The sequence below is a fragment of the Oryctolagus cuniculus genome, chromosome 9 (genome assembly GCF_964237555.1).
Source record: "Oryctolagus cuniculus chromosome 9, mOryCun1.1, whole genome shotgun sequence".
NCBI classification, from domain to species: Eukaryota; Metazoa; Chordata; class Mammalia; order Lagomorpha; family Leporidae; genus Oryctolagus; species Oryctolagus cuniculus.
The window spans coordinates 73,850,926-73,872,509 of NC_091440.1; the positions used below are offsets into that span (position 1 = coordinate 73,850,926).

Sequence of the window (21,584 nt, forward strand, 5' to 3'; positions counted from 1 at the left end):
TCTTTATTTAGTGGGGGATTAAGCTGGTGATTATAAAGTAAATTGAAGGAAAGGAAGGAAGAGGGAGGAAGGGTAGGAAATATGTTCTTAAAACTGCATATGTGAAATACATGAAATCGGTTTCCTTTATATAAATAAGAAAAGAAACTTCTGTAGTTGATTTATTAAAAGTTAATAATGAAGTAATATTCAAGTCACATACTACCCAAGAAACAATGAATATTGCAACTGTCCTGAGAGACAGCAATAACTGACATTATTCTGCCAATATCCTCACATTTGAAACACCATAAGGAGCAGTGAACATTTACACATTATTTAACAAAGTTCATATACTGCCATCTGGTGGCTGACATGATACATTATTAAATTTTTCCTAAATTTAAGGAAATTCCCATCTTGAAAAAGTGATTCTTTCTCAACCCATACTTTTGCACATGTTATTCCCTTAACATGGAATATTTTGTTCTTCCTTTCTCCCAAGAAAATGTCTAATCAACTTCAGAACTCATTTTATACCTATTTCCCTGAGGAAGTGTACCCTGATGTTCATCTCTTTCTCCTTAGAAATCTTAAGCCACACATCACCCAAAATGTGACCCCTAGATAGTAATTAATATATACTGTTAAAATGCAATTGCTTACATCTGGATTCATAAAGTAAAACAACTTGAGGACAATTTTGTATTTGATTTTTAAAACTTATTCACTTGAAAAGAAGAAAGAGAAAGACAGTGAGATTTCCCATCTGCCAGTTCACTCCCAAAATGCCCTCAACAGCCAGGGCTGTGCTGAAATGAAATCAGGAGTCTGGAACTCAATCAGGATGCCTCACCAGTGGTAGAGACCCAAGTACTTGAGCCACTTCATGTTCAGCAGGATAGAATGGTGAACAGAACTAGGATTTTAACAACCTATGCAGAACTAGACTAGGACTTTAACAACTCCGATCTGGGACATGGATGTGTCAAGCAACAGCCTACCCAGGACATCAAATGTCTGCCCCCTGCCATACTGATTTCTGTGCCTCCAGAAATTAAAACAATGCTTAAAACACAGTAAGTACTCAGTATGTAATATAAAGTTTTATCATTTTGCAGAGCTATCCTAGTATTTGTGCTATGGAATTTTTACAGGCTAATTAATCTTCTAGTCAGAAAGTAGAGTAATGAAGAAATCCTTTAAAAAATATGACTCAGACCAGGACCCAATGCCTTTGTAACAATCTCTTGGCTGTTTCTTTTATTTTTTTCTTTTAAAGAATTTTTTTTTTTATTTATTTGAAAGAGTTACAGAGAAAGGTGGAACCAGAGAGAAAGAGACAGACAGACAGACAAACAGAGAGGGGGGGGGGGGGGAGGGGAGGGGAGGGGAGGGGGAGGGGGAGGGAGAGGGAGAGGGAGGAAGGGGGAGAGAGAGAGAGAGAGAGGTCCTCCATTCCACTGGCTCACTCCCCAAATGACCACAACAGCCAGAGCTGAGCCAATCTAAAGCCAGGAGCCAGGAGCTTCCTCCAGGTCTCCCACACGGGCACAGGGGCCCAAGCACTTGGGCCATCTTCTACTGCTTTCCCAGGCCTCAGCAGAGAGCCGGATCAGAAGAGGAGCAGCCAGAACTCGAACTGGTGCCCACATGGGACGCAGGTGGTGCAGGCTGGAGCCTTAATCCACTATGCCACAGCGCTGGCCTATTGGCTGTTTCTTAAATTATCACAACCCTCAGTCTCCCTAGAACTTAATCTCATGCTACTCCAGACTTTTTAAGAAATAATTTTATTTCATGAGAAATAGAAGAACAAAATTAAAAAGCAGGCAGAGCATTTGGTTGGCATAATTTACAGGATTCAAAGTCTTTTGACTCTCTTTTCCAAAATACTATCAATGGAAACCTAACAGTAAAAATTGAGGTTTTTTTTATCCCTGTGTGATCTCTCTGGGGGAGGTTGACAATTCCAAAGAAATTAATAAAATGACAGAATGGGGAAACCACTACATGAATAAAAGGTGGTTTAGATAAAGGGGCACCCTGGTTTTCCTCTTCATATTGTATTCTATAACATGTCATATTCAAATGAGTGGATGTTCCAATGATATACATGCAAGATGAAAATATCACTGTAAATTATTATAAATATGAAGTAGATCATACCAAAAATTAATGTAAATTATCAAAGAAAAAGTACAATTTAATTTTTAATTAGGAAAAAGTCACCAACTTATATAAGACAGGTCTATCCTGCAGGGCTTCCATTGCCTGAGTTAAGACTGGAGATATGTCACATGATTCATGTGTCAATGTTCTGCATTCACCTGAAAAATAATTAACATTAAAACTCTCATTACATAATAAGTCTTTATCATGTCCATTGTATACTAGAAGTCTAAATTTTACATCAAACATCCCAGGAAAAAAATGTTCAGAAAAAGCTAGAGAATATGGCAATCAGAAAGTAATTTATGCTGTTAACTGAACTAGAAATTAAGTAGTTATAAATTTTATGTGACCACATATCCTATCAGATACACCCAAACCCATATTTTATAATGATAAAAAATTACATTTATGAAGAAAACAATCAAGAAACAAATATTTATTGAATGACTGCCATACACAGGGCAGTGTAAGATAAGAGCAGAGAAGTACAAAAAATACATTACCAGTTCCTTCCTTCAGGAACAATCACTAAGTAGTTTTTTAGAAACGTTCATATGGAGAACTGATACATGGTAATAAAATTATAATTTCAAAATTATTCCGATATTAAACTCAGAAATCTCTATAACATTTTCTTTACTGTTCTAATTTTATCTATAAAATGCTACAAGTACCTACTATAGTCTGAATTTAAAACTTGATTAGAAATTCCCAACCTTTGGGTAAACAAGAATGTCTTTCCCACAGTATGTTTCCCTAGCATGTACGAATGATAAAACACACATGTAAGAAACTGGAAATATCTTTAAAAGTGACTCCACAATGTCCAAGAGTCAGAGATCCAAAGTTTGAAACCACTATGTGAGATGCTGTGGAAATGTGAAGAAATATGAGGCAATGCCCATGCCTTTGTGAAGGTAGAAATTAACTAGAGATAAGGCAAATATATGTGAAAGTTGAGTACTAATATATTATATCAAATGCTAACTACTCATTACCAGTGATTAGGGTTTAGAGATGAAAAAAGTCCCTGTGATTTTCTGTAGCCATGGACAGCTCCAGGAAGATTCATAACCTAAATGCTGCATTGAATGTTAATACAGGATTTGTATACAAAGAAAGAAAAAGTCAGACAACACTCCAGATAGGAGGAAACACTGTCAATAAAAAGAGAAGTAGAAAAACAAGCAGTTTAGAGATAAAGAGCAAAGCACCCAGAAAGAGAATTAGGGTGTCACAGTATAGAACACGTGTAATCCGGTAACTGGATTTAATCACAACTCCTTCAACCAGTTAATAACAGTTATTAAGATATCATGTGCTCCTGTTCCACTCTTGCTGAACTATTTTCACTGGTTTTAACAGACTATTTTGTAAACCGTAAATTGAAACATTGCTTCTGTGTTAGGTGAAATAATGGTGCCCCAAAGATAGCCACACCCTCATCTCTGGAACCTGTGAGCATGTTGCATTACAGGACAAAAGCAACTTTGCAGATGGACTTAAGCGGGTAGACCTTAAAACAGATTTTCTCAGACTACCCTTAAAATAGAGGAGGCGAAAATAAGCAATGCAAGAAGGAGCAGTAGAGATTAAAGGTCAAAGAGAGACTTGACACACCACCGCTAGCATTGAAGATGAATGAAGGGGCCACAGGCAAAGAATGCAGGCAGCCTCTAAAACTAGGAAACTCCTTCACTGACAGCCAGCAAGGAAACTCAGACCTCAATCCCACAGTCACACGGAAGGGAACTCTGGCGACAAAATTAATGAGCAAGGAAACAGACCATCCCTCAGAGTCTGCAGAAACAAATACAACCCTGCCCATACTTACAGTGTAGTGACAAATCCAATTTCTGATCGGAATTGGTGTGGTTTTAACTCATTAAGTCTATGGTACTTTGTTAGAATAGCAATAGAAAGTTGATTCATTATTTATAACTTCGTATTATGTAAACAACAAGAAGTGTCTAATCAAGATAATGAAGAACAGAAATACAGTCTTCCTGTTTCATTCTCATCCTTCAGTATATTGGTTGACTGAGAGTACAGGCAAATGATACAAAGATATTATGTTCAAATGTAGAATTTGTTTTTCTCTTTTAAAACACTTTTGACTACTAAAAACAAAATTTATTAGATAAAGGCCAAATGAAATTTTTAAAATCAAATACTAATATTCATAAACTTAAACAATATGAAAGAAATCACTTACTTTGAGCCCATCGATAAAGTCTCTCATAAGCTGTTTCTTGAAGCAAGGCCATCTGTTCCATAATTTCTAACCTAAAAAAAATTAAAATTTAAACTTTTGGTCAATAGCTACTTGTAAGTACCTAATTATTTTACTTGGTTAAGGAATGATGTGTCTACAATCTATTAGCTTTTTATTTTCTGGTATGATTTTTTCAGTAATCAGTAATTTTTTATGATTAAAAAAAGTCAAATTTTAATAACATCACTTCCTTACAAATTACTGTTTGTCTATAAACATGTTACAGTATAACTTCCTCTTTTTCCAAAGCTAAATGAAAATTAAACTCCTATTTGACAGTCAGTAAGAGTTTCCAAAAGAACCTAAATTTTCAAAATGTACACACTGATGTAATCCAGGCAAGGAAGTTACTCACCCTGCTGTTTGCTGGTTGGTACGTAGGAGAACTTTGACGTCATTATGAATCTGTTTTACTCTTCCTAATGCTTTGAAAAAGTCCTTTAAAATAAAGAATGTGACTTTTAACTACCATGATTTCAGCTGCAATTAATTACCTTGATTGAAAGATTACTACAAAAGGGAAACAAATTCTTTCACCTATTCTAATGAAGCCTTTTTATACTGATCTAAATTTTTAAATATTTTAAATAAAGCATAATAGGTATTTATTCATATTTTTAAACACATTAATTTGATATGTACTATGTGCTAAAAAGTATGCTAATTGCAATGATATAAAACTTATAAAGACAAAAGTCCATGTCCTCAAGAAATGTACAGTATAGTAAGAGAAATGCAAACCTAAAGATTACCACATAAAGGAAAACATATTACGTATTACATATCTTATGACTTTAGTATGGCATTCTTATCACAGGTGACTATGTTTTATGTATTGATTTTATGTCTGTTCCTGTCTCATTCAAAAGTGAAATATAAAGCTAGATGCAAACAATATGCTTATTAAATACATAATAATTGAATGATCACAAAGTGATATTTGTTTTCTTTTAGAAAAATGTATTGGAATCTTAGTTTCCACAGTGTCACAAATAATATTCCAATCATAAAATAATGGATGTTATTTTTCTTTGATGAATAATTTTTTAGAAATTCAGTTTAATGAAAATAGAACATATGACGTAACTGTACTGTGAGAAATGAAGGAGTAAAGGGTATACATATGTGCGCTGCTTGTGCTGTGGGGTTATGAGGCTAAATCCTCACATTTCATGATAGGAAATCAACAGAAATAATATAGACAATCAAAGCATATTCTTTTTAACGACAGATCTAAAATATAGACTTCACGAAAAAGTAATTAACAAAGCTGGCAGAAATGGTTGTAAATTATCAACAACTTAGAAGTAGGGAAGAGAGGAAGAGGTGATGTAGACTTTCTTTATAATTTTTCTTATACTCTTTGGCTTCCAACAAAATTAGGCTTCCAAGAAAATTCATGTGTTACTTTGAGGAAAAAAAAACTTAAAAATTAAGTACCTCAGTAACAGGTCCTTCTCTTGTACCACGGAGAAGACCCATTTCATCAGAAGTCAGCTGGAACTTGGACAAGAAGGCATCAGCAACCTGTGCTCGGATTTCCAATCTTTGACTACAATTTTAAAAATAAGGAATAAGAAAAAAAAAATAAAAATAAAAATAAAAAAATAAAAATAAAAAAAGGAATAAGAATCCAGCATGCAATGCACTTGTATGGCTTTAAAATAAATTATCTGCACAATTTTTAAAACGACAAGTGTGAAAGATTCTCAACATCTTCAAAAGCCTTGTTTCTGCTCCAAATATTGAAAGATCATCAGATGTGTAGGTAATAAAATTAATTTATATGTTTCAAATTCAAATACTGGCAGATAATAAAGGAGTTTCTCTGTTTGCAAAAGAAGTTAATTCACAAATCACCCCTGCTTCACAAATTTTCAGCCATTTACCAATACCTGAAGAGCTCACCTTGTAATTGACAAGGTTACTCTACAAGAAAGAAATTTGCTCCTGTCTTCAGCCTTTTTAATCACTAAAAAGTTTAAGCTTTCAAAGTTTTCACATAAAGTATAAAAGAATCAAAGAGCAGCTCTAGGGGCAGCGCAGTAGGCTTAGCCACAGCCTGTGATGCCAGCATCCCGTATGGACACCAGTTCAAGTCCCAGCTGCTCTAATTCACATCCAGCTCTCTGCTAGTGGCATATGAGGGCAGCAGAATATGGCCCAAGTTCTTGGTTGCTGGTTTCCTGGCTTTAGATTGGCCCAGCCCGGATGTTGCGGCCATTTGGGGAGTGGATGGAAGATATCCCTCTCTCATTCTCGCTCTAACTCTGCCTCTCAAATAAATAAATAAAAATTTAAAAATTCTACTAGTTTCTATTTTAGGTTAGACAAGGAAGTCAAGAACTCCTTTACTAATTGTTCATAGATCAATAGAGTCACTGTAGTCTACTCCCACTTTTTTAATATATTCAAAAATTGGGGCTGGTGCTGTGATATAATGGGTTAAGCCGCCGCCTACAGTGCTGGCATCCCATATGGGCACTGGTTCAATACCTGGCTGCTCCACTTCCAAACCAGCTCTCTGCTATTGTATGGGAAGGCAGTGGAAGATGGACCAAGCCCTTGGGCCCCTGCACCAGCATGGGAGACCCAGAGAAAGCTCCTGGCTCCTGGCTTCAGATTGGCACAGCTCCAGTCATTGCAGGCCATTTGGGGAGTGAACCAGCAGATGGAAGATCTCTCTCTCTCTGCCTCTCCTTCACTCTCTGTGTAACTCTTTCTATATATATATATATATATATATATATATATATATATATATTATACACACACAAATAGTATCATAGTATCTTTTAAATTATCTGAATGCAAACTATCTAGACTAGTGGACAACTGGAAAAAGGCATACTCTATTCTAGAATGGAACCTGCAAGGACCCAAGCGATAAAATAAGTTAACCATCTAAAGCCAACTGAGGAACATGAACTACCTGAACAGGAGCTCAATATTTCTGGTTTCGGTACCTTAGATCTGAAGACATACAAATAAAATCACAAAAGTGTGTCACTGCTAGCACACACAAACAGCATTCAAATGAGAATGAACAAAGGCAAACATTATCACTATTTGTACAGAGTATGCAAAGCATCTGCCATCTTTTTTTTATGTGCACTTAAGCATTGGGAGGTTTTAAACTTAAAGCAAATGCTCCTGCTGATTAATATGAAGACTAAAATTTACAAAGGAAAAGTCCTCAGGTGTTTAGCAGAAGTGATAAAGTCAATCATCTAATTAAGTCCACACAGATGGAGACAGCATATGCGCTTAATCATCTTATAAATTATAATATCTATAAATTACCCCACATGTTTTGTTTTATGCTCTTAAATCACTACCAATTATTATCATACAGGATTTAAAATAATTATAAAACTTTTTAAAATTCCTTGAGACTATACAAATTAACCATTTCAACCAAACTCTTTTTCAAAGCTTCTTTTGTATCCATTTTTGAAAACCATTTTTCAAATCAATTTACCAGGCACACAAGAAAATCAATCTCTTTTGTTTATAGGTTCATTTTTCCTTAACAGACATTGGATGATGTCTGGACATACGATATCCCTTAAACATTAAAATTTTTTCCAAATTTTATAGCTGACTGGAAAATATAACCTATGAACTAAACATAAACAATACATGTAAACCCATGAAACAAGACCAAACCCTAGACTCTATATCATCAAAAAGGTCCAAAAATATTTTTAACAAGAGCTATGCCACTAAAATAATGTTTTAATTTCTCAAGATGACAACGTTTAAAGTAACAATCAAATAAATCAAATACATCTTTTAAACTCTATTATTTATTTGAAAGGCAGAGAGAGACAGAGACAGGGTCTCCCACCTGCTGATCCACTCCCCACATAACCACAACAGCACGACTAGGCCAGACCACAGGCAGGAACCAGGGACTAAATTCAGGTCTCCCACATGGGTATTAGGATCCTATCTGCTTGAACCATTACTACTGCCATCACCAGTATTCAAGGAAATGTAAAATTCAATAATGAGTTAATATTTTTCATCAATGAAAGCTGCAGTTTTCAATGACAGTATCTATTGCTGAGAAGGGTTTACTATAAAAGACATCCTCATATACTGCTGATTGGAAATATTAATTTATATAGTCTGAAGAGAAATTTAGGGAATGTATATCAGGACATTTTCAAAATGTTTGGATTTGATTCATTCAATATAATTTTAGGAATTCAGTCTGAGGAAAAAATCTGAAGTGTAACTTATGATTTTAAAACATTTACCAAGCCACTATTTTTGGTAAAGAAAACAATATATTCAATAATGTAAGCATAGTTAAACATATGTTGGTTCATTCACAAGACAAAATATAATGCCACCATTAAAAATCATGGTCTTGATGTGGCAGAGGCCTTTGTCTTTTAATTAAACTTGTTTCTAACTGACATGCTTAAAGTTGTGGTAGAGGCCTTCCTAAGGTCAGAAGAAGAAAAAGGGAGGCATCTGTCCTGGGAATGAAATGTAGTTGTTATCTGCTTGCCTATGAATGCTTCAACCATAGTCCCTATCTGCTTATATGTAACCATTTCAGGTTCTACTTGTTAGTACAGAGCAATGATGTTAACCCTTGCCAGACAGCTTATAGTTCATCATGTGTTTAAAAAAAAAAATCTTCAGTAACTACATATGCACAGTATTGTATCAATCCTATGGTCACCATGTAACATTCAAATATCCAATCAAATGTACATAGGGAACCAGAAAAGGGAAACAAAGAGGCTAAAACTGTATATAAGGGAAAACTCTTCTTTGTTCAAGAATCAGGATTTTGGATAAGAAATTCCACCTGGGCCTTATGCCAGCATAATAAAAGACTACTTCCTGTTAAGAGGCCATGGTGTCTTGTCTCAGTACATGAATGCTGCTACATTGGGGCCACTGTTGTAGTACAGCGGGTTAAGCCACCATCGACATCCCATATGGACAGTAGTTTGAGTCCAACTGCTCCATTTCCAATCCAGCTCCCTGCCAATGTGCCTGGGAAAGCAATGGAAGATGGCCTAAGTCAGTGGACTCTGGCACCCATGTGGGAGACCCGGATGAAGCTCCTGGCTCCTGGCATCAGTTTGGCCCAGCCTCAGCAGTTGCAGCCATTTGGGAAGTGAACCAGAGGGTGGAAGATCTCTCTCTACCCCCCCCCCCCCGTCGCTCTCTGTAACTCTGCCCTTCAAATAAAATAAATAAATCTTTAAAACAAAAACAAAACAAAAATGGTCTCCTGAAATTAGTCATAGGAAAATGATCAGAAAATATTACATACAAAAAGTAAAATGTAAATGCACACACATACTCAACTCTGGAAGGAAACACATCAAAATATAAATAGTGGTTATCCCAGGGTGACAGAGTTACATTTGATTTTAATTTCTTTAAATATTATATAAAGATATTTATTAACATTATGTTAAAGTTATTATTTTAATAAAGAAAAAGTACTTTTCTGCACTTAAGAGATTTCCTGTATCTAATTTATACAAAGGAAAGATAAAAACAGCCTGTTCTAACAGGATTTTAGAGCATCTGGTTTTCAATTACAATCTTTAAGGAAAAGTATTCTGTAAGAGTTCTCTTAAAATAATGGAGGAGGAGAGGAAGAAAGGGAGATGGAAAAGGAAAACAACTTTCCTTTTGACAATTCTATAATGTATCAAAATGAAAGTTAGAATAAACATGTTCTTTTAAAAGACTGGTTAGAAAAACTCATTAATTAGAGGTAGGGGTTTGGTGTAGGAATTAAGCCACTTGGGACACCTGCGTTCAACAGAGGACTGCCTGGTTTGAGTTTCAACTCCTCCACTTCCAAGCCATTGATATGATATCAATGATATGATATTGAAATGATTCCATTATCAATGGAATATGAAGAGGCAATGATAAGCTGCAGTCTAGCGAAACAATTCTACACCCAGCTTTCCCTATTATAGTATCAGTTGTCATGATGGCTGACTTCCTTCTAAAGCAGTTGGGGAAATATTTAAGTCATTTGTATAATTATTTGAATATCATGTTATCCAAATAAACCTACAGAATTTCTATAACTAAAGCTAACTGCTTGTTTAACAAATTTCTTATTAATAACAAGAGTTATTATGTATTTATGAATGGATGGACACATTTAAGAAGAGAAATAGAGAAAACTCCCATCCAGGGTTTTACTCCCCAGGTGCCCAGAAAATGGGAGTCTGTACCTCAATCCAGGTATCCCCTAATTGATCCAACTACTTGAGCTACCACTCACTGCCTCCAGGGTGCCCATTAGCAGGAAGCTGGAAACCAGAATCTAACCCAGGCTCGAAACCAGGCACTCCTACATGTTATGTGGGTGTCCCAACCTGCATCTTACCCTCTAGGCCAAATGTCCATTCTAAGAAATATTTAAAAATGGAAAAACAACTGCTATTCCCCAGGATTCTGTAATAATTTCTGTAATGTAATTTTGCCAAAATACATTCACACAAATGTTCACTTGGCAATTTGTTTCTCTAGTTCTTTGGGTATTAAAATGTCAAAAATTCTGGCCAGCACCATGGCTCACTTGGTTAATCCTCCGCCTAAGGTGCCGGCATCCCATATGCGCACCGGGTTCTAATCCCGGTTGCTCCTCTTCCAGTCCAGCTCTCTGCTGTGGCCCGGGAAGGCAGTGTGGGAGACCAGGAGGAAGCACCTGGCTCCTGGCTTTGGATCAGCGCAGCGCCGGCCGTCGCGGCTATTTGGGGGGTGAACCAGAGGATGGAAGACCTTTCTCTCTGTCTCTCTCTCTCACTGTCTAACTCTGCCTGTCAAAAAAAAAAAAAAAAATCACAAATTCTTACTATCAGGCCAAAATAGTTTCTAGGCTTCTAAAATAACAAGCATAAACAAATTTGTCTAAATAACCTTGAAGATGTATGAAGATAAGCACAGTATTCTAATATTACTTCTTATAAACATTATCAGAGTTCCATATGTTCAAGCTCTGCTACAAGGCTTACTTTAAAATTTTCATTGTATTTTCTTTTGCATTAGAATAGTTACTCTCCATATTCATTCACTCAAAAATTATTTCCTGACTCTACAACTCCCCTATCTTCTTATAAGAAATCATCATTATTCTCAAGGAGCTCAGTTTCAGAGGTAACAAAAGACAACTGCAGAGAATAACTGCACAGAATTTTATAGCATACTAAAATAAAGATGCTAACATACTTAGGGCAGGAAAAGTTTAAATGAGCTTTGTATATGGGATTGCTCATCTGTTATCCTCTTGGTTTTAGTCAAAATTTTCAATTTAATTGATGCCTGTTTTTATGGTAAGCCAACATTAACTTTAGAGAAAAATTAACATTCTGGGTTTCAAGATGCGAATTCATTTTTCTAGGAACTTTTTCCCTTCAAAACAGCCATTGTAACATCAAAACACTCTTACTGTCTGTTAAAGGCACAGGTATATTTCTGAATACAGAAATCCACTAACTGCCTTTCCTTATACAGCTGGCTGCTTTGTAGAATCAATAGTCTCTTCAAGCTGGCGTAGTCTGCAACTTTCCCCACCACTATCCACCCAACAATACAAATGGAGGGCTCTTTGCAGTGAGGAAGCACTCTGTACTTTAAGTATGGTGGTGCACACAGGAACCCAAACATGTGATCAGAATTGTAATTGTAGAAATAAATATACACACTTAAATGAATACCAGTAAAACTGGAAAAGGTAAGACTGGTAGAATATATCAGTGCCATTACCCTTAGTTTTGCTTTCACACTATAGTTTTGCAAGATGCTTCCAATGTAGGAAAACAAATACAGGCTATATGGAGCTGTCCATTATTTCTCATAACCACATGTGAATCTATAAAAAAAGTTAAAATGCTTTTCAAAGCTCAGCAGTTAGATGATACAAGAATTAAGGTGGGCAGGAGGAGAGGGAAATATATCCCAAGAAAGATAAAAGAGAGGCCAGTATTGTGGGGTAGCAGGTAAAACCACTGCCTGAGATGCTGGCACCCCATGTTCAAGTTCAAGACCTCCTGCTCCACTCCATCCAGCTCCCTGCTAACTACCTGGGAATGACAGCACAACATGGCCCAAGTACCTGGGTCCCTGCCACCCATATGGGCGACCCGGATGAAGCTCCTGGCTCCTGGCTTTGGTCTGGCTCAGTCCTGGCCATTGTGGCCATCTGTGGAGTAAACCAGCAGATGGACATTCTCTCTCTGTCTCTCCCTTTCTGTCTCTGTAACTCTGTCAAATAAATAAATAAATCTTTAAAAAAAATAAAGATAAAAGATATAATACATCAGTTAAGGCAAGATTTTTAAAAGTATAGTCACTGGATCATCAGCACAGAAATACCTGGGATATTTAAAATGGCAGAACTGAGCACAATTTAAAATACATTGAAGCACCCATTAATCAGAGAATACAGTTATTTACTTTTAAACAATCAGAATCTCTTAGGATAGAAAACAAAATCTGCCATCCTTTCAAGCTCCAGTTCTTATGTTGACTGTCATAAGCTATAGGAAACATGAATGATGGCACTGTGAATAAAAAAATAGAAAAGGAAATTGGGATTAAAATCCCATGTGGCTTTAAATGACACCTGATATCAGACTAAGTATTTCTAGCGACCAAAAACAAAAACAAACAAACAAAAAAAACTTTGGAGAACAATTTGAAGTACACAAAAAATTCTTCCTTACACTGAGCCAAAATTTTGTACCTATAAATTTCTCCTCTGAGATTTAATTACAGTTCCAGAAGTGGTGCAGAATAAATCACGCCCTTTTTAAAACAGGGCAGATAGCAGTCAGTGTTGGGCAGCAAGTGAAGCCACTGCTTGCAAGTATCAGCATCCCTTTTCAGAGCACTAGTTAGAGACTTGGCTACTCTGCTTCCAGTTCAGCTCCCTACTAATGTGTCTGGGAAGGCAGCAGAAAGTAACCTAAGTTCTTGGACTCCTGCCACCATATGGAAGACCTGGATGGAGTTCCAAACTCCTGGCTTTGGCAGAGCCCAGCTTCATCTTTGTAGCCTTCTTTGTCACTATACCTTTCAAATAAAAATAATTCTTAAAAAAAAAAACAGGGATGGCACAGTGGCGCAACAGGTTAAAAACCTGGTCTGAAGCACCAGCATTCCATATGAGTGCCGGTTCTAGTCCCGGCTGCTCCTCTTCCGATCCAGCTCTCTGCTATGGCCTGGGATAGCAATAGAAGATGGTCCTGCACCCATGTGGAAGACCCGGAAGAAGCTCCTGGCTCCTGGCTCCTGGCTCCTGGCTCCTGGCTTGGGATCAGCACAGCTCCAGCCATTGCGGCCATCTGGGGAACGAACCAGCAGATGGAAGACCTCTCTCTCTCTCTGTCTCTACCTCTCTCTGTAACTCTGTCTTGCAAATAAATATAAAATAAATCTTTAAAACAAAAACATTAAAACAGGACAGATAATCAATTGTTTGAAGACAACCATTGTGTCCCTTTAGTCATTTACTTCCTAATAAACAATTCCAGTTTTATCAACCCTGTTATTTTTTAAGTAAACAATTCCAGTTTCTCAATCCTTTGTCATTTGTTAAGACCCTTTATCTTCCTGTTCACTATCAGCTAGTACTGTCTTAAAAGTTGAATTCTATTACTGATCTCCTACACTTAACTTTTCATACCTTGTATCATTCACAATTTTTCAAGTTTACCCATATATTCTCCCAAACCTCTGATTAAATGGTGAAGAGAAAATGATTGATGGGAAGCCCTGAAAAGTTTTAAAAATTTACTTGCAAATTAACATTAACTAATTAAACACCAACATATGGAAACTTAAATAAAACTGTCAAAATGGCAAAAGAAAATTTATGATCAAAAGGCCTAACTTCAGTTCCTATCTTAAAAACTTCCAATTGTATAACTCTGAGAAAGACACAAAACTGCTATTATTTTGGTTTGTAGAAATCACAATATGAGTAAGAGTAAATTATACTGAAAGACAAGATAGCAAGTTATTTTTTTAAAAAAATAGGAGCAAGAAGCATGAAATTATGCTGAAAATTTAATAAAGCTTTGATGCTTAATTTTAGGCTTTCCCTGGCATGAAGAATAAAAATGATAATGAATTTTTTAAATGAGAAAATAAAAATTACTTTAGTTGGTATTCTTAAAACTAGTCTTAAAATGGGTAATATTTTGGTATTTTTTTCCAGTCAGACACCTTTCTTTAAACAAAACCTTTTGGGGCTAGTGCTGTGGCATAGCTTGCTAAGCCTCTGCCTGCAACGCTGGCATCCTAAATGGGCACTGGTTCATGTACCGGCTGCTCCTCTTCTGATCCAGCTCTCTGCTATGGCCTGGGAAAGCAGTGGAAGATGGCCCAAGTGCTTGGTAAAACTCCTGATTCCTGGCTTCAGATCGGCCCAGCTCTAGCCATTCCAGCCATTTGGGGAGTGAACTAGCAGATAGAAGACTTCTCTCTCTTTCTCTCTCTCTCACTCTCTATAACTCTGCCCTTCAAATAAATAAATAAATCTTTAAAAAAAAAAAAAACTCTTTCAGAGAATTCTATTATATAAAATAAGTAAAAGTGAAAGCTTTCTAATATATTAAATAAGTAAAAGTGACATTGGGGTCTAAGACTAACTTTCAAAACTCCATATCCTCCTACTTTTTGCAAAGGAACTCTAAGGCTCAATGTACTGTCATTTGAAAACTACAGGTCAAAGATAAGGTAGATGTTCCACATCCTACAGTGTATTCCCCATGTGTGTAAAGAAAATGTTTCCTTTGCTTTGTTTTGCTATTTTCTAAAGAAACTATTTTTAAGTGATATTAGTTTATAACATTTTGTTCATTTGTGCAAATAGCATTTATCTCATGTTTCTATAAAATAAGAGTTATACTAATATTAATATCATCTTAACATCAAGGGATCATTCCAATTGGTCTGATTCCCTTCTAGCCTTAAGATCCATAATATCCTCTTAGACAATTAACTTTATACTTCTGCACTCTTTATATAATTTCTGGTTTATCATATGTTAGTCTAAAGAGAATTTTGTGAAGAAGGATTGAGGGTTCAACATAGAAGAATGTCAAGACTAATAGATGTGAAACTAGATGTGATCGTGACGGAAAGTAAGAAGTACATTTTAATGCACTACCAGGAACTGAAAGAAAGGCTTCACAAAATAACATTTAATCATATGTTTTCTATATTATTTTGTCCTAATTCATTTTTAAAGCTACTTAATTTCACAACCTATTGGCCTTGATCTCTAGTTTTAAAAACACTAGCTTAGGGCTGGCATTGTAGCATAGCAAGCAAAGTCATTGCCTGAAATGCCAGCATCCCTTATGGGCACCAGTTCATGTCCTGGCTGCTCCACTTCTGATCCATCTCCCTGCTAAAGGCCTGGGAAAGCAATGGAAGATGACCCAAGTGTTTCGGCCTGTGCCTCCCATGTGGGAAACTAATAAAGCTCTGGCTTCTGGCTTTAGCCTGGCTCCGACACGGTGGTTGTAGCCATGTGGTAGGCAAACCAGAAGATGAAAGATCTGTCTCTCCCTCTCTCTTTCAAATAAATACATAAATATTTAAAAGAAACAGTACTCCATACTTTGTGTGTTTGTGTGGGTGCAGTCTGTTGAAATCTTTACTTAGTATATACTAAGTTGATCTTCTCTATATAAAGATAATCGAAAATCAATCTTGATGAAGAATGGGATGGGAGAGGGAGTAGCAGATGGGATGGTTGCAGGTGGGAGGGAGGTTATGGGGGAAAAGCCGCTATAATTCAAAAGTTGTACCTTGGAAATTTATATTTATTAAATATAAGTTGAAAAAAAGGAAAAAAAACACTAGCTTGATTGATCAAGACTAACAAACATTTTTCTGTAAAAGTTGAAAAAGTAAATATTTTAGGCTTTGTAGGCCACATACAGTCAGTCTGTTGTAACCACTCAACTCTGCTGAAGAATGGTATAAATGGCTGGGAGCAGACATAGACAATCCACAGACATATGAGTGTGGCTGTGTTCCAAGTAAATTTTGCTTACAAAAACAGGTGATGTGCTGAATTTTGCCTGTGGCCATAGTTTGAGGATCTCAAGTCTATATTATACTATACAGATCCACACTAGAGTACACTCAGCTACTCTATATTAAGCAGCTAAAGCATTAGTACCTCTAAAATACCTAGAAGATACAAAGGTTTAGGAGGTATACTCAGCCATAACAGTAGACAGGTATTCTATACCATGGTGTAATGTTTTTACTCTCTTTACCACTCCAGAATGAGAGATGCACTGTTGAAATTCAGTTTAATTGCTAATCACTTTAGCAATTGTCAACACATTACACTAATCTGTACTGCACCTGCCTTCATTCATTCATTCATTCAATATCAATAATATATCTACTAGGGAAAACTACAAAAAAAATTTAGACAATTATAGAAAAGACAATTATAAAAAATTATATAAAAGACAATTATAAAAAAAGAGACAATGACTGTGAAAAAATAGTAGTAAATACTAAAAATCTAAAAATTCATTTAAAAAAGCAATCATTTCTGGACTCCAAAACAAATAACAGATCATCTCTATTCCAAAGAGAGTCTCTCAAACCCAATATCCAGTTTAATGTTCCTAAATTTACTGCTTTATGTTTTTAAGTTATTAATGGGTAAACAGCTTAAGATTTTGCAGGTTCTATTAACTTTTTTTTTGAAGATTATTTATTTGAGAGACAGAGTCACAGAAAGAGAGAGAAAGAGGCAGAGAGAAAGTTCTCCAACCACTGGTTCATTCCTCAAATGGCCACAAAAGCCAGAGCTGGGCTAATCCAAAGCCAGGAACCAGGAGCTTCTTCCAGGTTTCCCATGTGGATGCAGGGGCCCAAGCACTGGGGCCATCTTCTACTGCTTTCCCAGGCCAGAAGCAGAGAGCTCCTCAGAAGAGGAGTAGCCGGGACACAAACTGGTGCACATTAAGGGGCGCTGGCACCGCAGGCGGAGGCTTATCCTACTGCATCACAGCGCTGGCCCCAGTTTTGAAAACACTGTTTATTATTTTGCTTTAACTTTGATTTGGAATTATCTGTAACTTTCTTTCCACTCAATTCCAAGATTAATGAAGAGGTGATAGCATGAGCAAAAGCTTACCTTTCAGCTTGAAGCTTAGTGGTTTTTACTATTAAATCTTGAGTCTGTTCTTTTGCTGCCTAAAATCATAAACATATCTAGCATCAGTACATTCACACTTCATTGTTTCAAAAAATTAGTATTCTCATATTTTAGAGTTCAGACTTGCAGCAAATGAGATCACTCTCTAGAACCCAAGAGTTTAAAAGAGGCCCAAATAACTAAAATATATATTTCATGGCTCATACTCTAACTTTAGCAGGAGGACCTTGCTCAGAATTCTCAATACATACAAACAAAATGCTAAGGCTCAGAGAGAAAAGCTGAATACGGAACCTAATAGTTCTTGATGGCTTTTAGTGGAAACCGAAGCACTGTAAGAGTAAGTTAGGGGTGCCAGCGCCGCGGCTCACTAGGCTAATCCTCCGCCTGCGGCGCCGGCACCTGGGGTTCTAGTCCTGGTTGGGGCGCCGGATTCTATCCCGGTTGCTCCTTTTCCAGTCCAGCTCTCTACAGTGGCCCGGGAGTGCAGTGGAGGATGGCCCAGGTCCTTGGGCCCTGCACCCACATGGGAGACCAGGAGGAAGCACCTGGCTCTGCCGCAGTGGCCACTTGGGGGGTGAACCAATGGAAAAAGGAAGACCTTTCTCTCTGTTTCTCTCTCTCACTGTCTAACTCTGCCCATCTAAAAAATAAAAAATAAAGAGTAAGTTAGGGGCTGGCACTGTGGTATAGTGGGTAAAGCTGCCACCTGCAGTGCCAGCATTCCATATGGGTGCTGGTTCGATTCCCAGCTGCTCCACTTCCAATGCAGCTCTCTGCTATGGCCTGGTATAGCATAAGATGGTCCAAATCCTTGGGCCCCTGTACCCACGTGGGAGACCCAGAGGAAGTTCCTGGCTCCGGGCTTTGATCAGCACAGCTCTGGCCATTGTGGCCAATTGGGGAGTGAACCAGTGAATGGAAGACCTCTCTCTCTGCCTCCTCTTCTCTCTCTGTGTAACTCTTTCAAATAAATAAATAAATCTTAAAAAAAAAAATAAGAGTAAGTTAAGGATGATGAACATGGCTTCATACTGAGCCGAGAGAATCTAATTTCTAAATGGGGTATATTAAGTCACTGAAGTACCAGTGTGGAACTCAAGAAATGTTCAAGATAGAAACAAAAATTCGACAACTGGAGTTACAAACTATTGCCAAACAGGGTTGTGATGACAATTAGACACAGCCCAATATAAAGGACTCAAGGATGATTCTGACCAAATTTTGTATTAACCAATGAGCTCCCCTCAAGTCAGAGCTGAAATGATCAGGAACAAAAACTTGATTTAAAAAAATAGCATTCAATGCAAAGACTAACCAAATATTTCTAAAGTGAGTTCAAACAACAGACAGAAGTGGACAATTAAAGTCTCTCAAGTTCCTAACTAGAGAACACAACAAAAATAAGGTACTAAGCAAACAGAGGAGAAGCAAGTGAGAAATAGAGATATATGGTCCATACCTTGAAGGGACATTAACTGAGCCAGAATTAAGTACCCAGTGAGTAGAAGCAATAAAGTAGACAAAAGATAAAGTGCTGGAAAAGTCAGTTATTAGAGAGACAACCAGAACAAACATCTCAAACAATGGGTCAGTTTCATTCTAGAACAATAAAATAAACAGCCAATCTTTTGCTAAGATGGTTTCTAGAGCTGTCTTAGATCTAGATACCCCCTGTTGTGGATTTAAAAGTCTCATCCATCCACAAACTCTATTCTCAAGATAATGAAGTCCAAGTCTGTTTTAATGCTTCCAATGTATCCTCATAATAACAGCTCCCATCCCACTTCTACTGAAGCTATTTTGAGTCTTTGTTTCCTGCAACCAAATGATGTGCTTGCCAAGCAGCACATACTTTTGAGAAAACAGGTTTGATTCTGGATAATTCAGTATTATCACTACCTTTTAAGCCACAGAACTGAATATGATAGCTCTCAAGATACCATGCTGGAACCATTACTCTTCAAATCCAGTAACTTCCGATGCTTTTATTTCCTAATGTCATTTGCTTTTTACTTTATAATTTTTATTTATTTTTATTACTATAAAGAGAACAGATTTCATGTAGTTCATAGGTACAGTTCTAAGAAGATAATCTACTTCCCTCCCTTTTCCATCCTTCCCCAAATCTCCCTTCTTTTCATTAATTTTTGCAAAGATATTATTTAATGTGGGCTTAGTTCACCACCAACCATAATATTCAAGAAAAAGCAGGAAGACCACAGTTTCATAGGATTATAAAAAAGGGCTAAAAACAACAATCATATCACAAGAGTTCTATCTCATTCCTTGCACATTTTGAACTTGTGCAATTTTTTCAAATACGGTATTTCCTCAATTCTACAAAATATACATTTTAATATTTCTGAAAAAGAATACCTCACAAAACCAGTGTCAAAAAATACTAGCTTCTTTCCAGTTCCATTCATCATGAAACTGAATGCATATTATAATCCATACCATCTATCACTGAAATATAGTATTTTAGTACAATGTTATGCAACAAGAATTTGCAAACAGTTTTTGCATATTTCCTAACTCTCCATTTAGCAACTGTGGTAATTCCAAAATAAGTTTTAGCAATATTAATGAAGATGATTATTTTAAACAATGTTAATTTATCTTAAATATTAATATGATGATTTTACACTAAATAATAAACATGTGACTCAAATTGTAATTTACAAAAGCAATATCACAAAGGAATAAGTCAGAGTATAAATATATATATCTGATTAAATTTTAAATGTTATATCATAATAATAATTTCTAAAATACCCCTTTATTCACAGTACTTGGGAAAATAATTAAGTAGTTAAATTAATCCTTATAACACCTATAAAAGAAAATGGGCATTAAGACATTTTTAAATACTTTGAGTGAATTAAAAATACTATTCTAGTTATTGTAGTATGAGTGTATACTATTAAGATTCCAATAACATCATATCCAAATAAATTAGTTTTAAGCAAAATTGGAAGGGATGTACAAGATTTTCAAAACCATGGATCTAATCCCTAATGATCTTTAAAAAAAAAAACCATAAATATGCATCAAAGGTGAATGTAATCAGTAATATCAAATATTTTTTCAAGTTCAACTAAAAAGCTATGAGGAAATATTCCACAAATGATGAATTTGTTCTACATCTTGATTATGATAGTTGTTTCACAGTTGTAAAAAACTGTCATGCACATCAGTTTGCACGCTTCAAATCAATGCAGTCTACTACCGTACATAAATTATTTCTCAGTAAAGTTTACGTGGAAAAAAAAAAATGAAAGAAAATGGGTCCATGACACCACAGAGGAAGAATAGGATGGGGTATTATTAAGAAAAAACAAAGGACAAGATAAAAGGAGATTGACTGTGATTTAAAATGGCTATAAACCGTTTTGACAACAGAACGAAGAATAAACATACTTCTATCTTCTTACACATAAAAATAGCTACCATGAAAAGAATAAAAATATATAATTAAGAATTATAAAATAAGTGGTACTAACACTAAAAATATAAGGAGCTAAGTAATCCAATATGACACAACATAAAGTTACAAAATAAACACAAGATTCTAATATGAAACACTCTTGTAGAACATAAATTAGAGAAAAATCAATAATTCAAGGAAGCTATAAGATGAAAAAGGGAAATAAGGAAAAAGTTGAGAAAAGCACTGGCCAAATGAAATCACTAACCAGCAAAATATCTGCAAAAAATGTGAAATGTCAACAATAATTAGCAAGGATTACATTATTATAGAATAATGATGTAAAATTAGACTAAGAGACCATAAATATGCTAGTTATATTTGACATATTAATAAAAATGTAGACAAAACTGGGAAAAGTTAAAATTAAAGAAACAGGAAATTGACTATTCCCACAGAAAGTTCATGGGAATAGCTTACAATTAATTTTTAAGACTATATAGAGGCACCGGCACTGTGGCATAGCAGGT

At 36.0% G+C, this 21,584-nt stretch overlaps 1 protein-coding gene across 1 annotated transcript in view; it reads right to left on the reverse strand.

The window, feature by feature from the left end:
- COG6 (component of oligomeric golgi complex 6) overlaps positions 1-21,584 on the reverse strand; it is an 84,793-nt gene that overhangs the window by 55,034 nt on the left and 8,175 nt on the right. The window contains exons 4-8 of the mRNA XM_002721095.5: positions 17,604-17,662; positions 5,870-5,981; positions 4,785-4,867; positions 4,370-4,440; positions 2,216-2,309 (exon numbers count right to left, since the gene is read on the reverse strand). Of these exons, the coding sequence (XP_002721141.3) occupies positions 2,216-2,309; positions 4,370-4,440; positions 4,785-4,867; positions 5,870-5,981; positions 17,604-17,662 (419 nt within the window). The remainder of the gene's footprint in view (positions 1-2,215; positions 2,310-4,369; positions 4,441-4,784; positions 4,868-5,869; positions 5,982-17,603; positions 17,663-21,584) is intronic.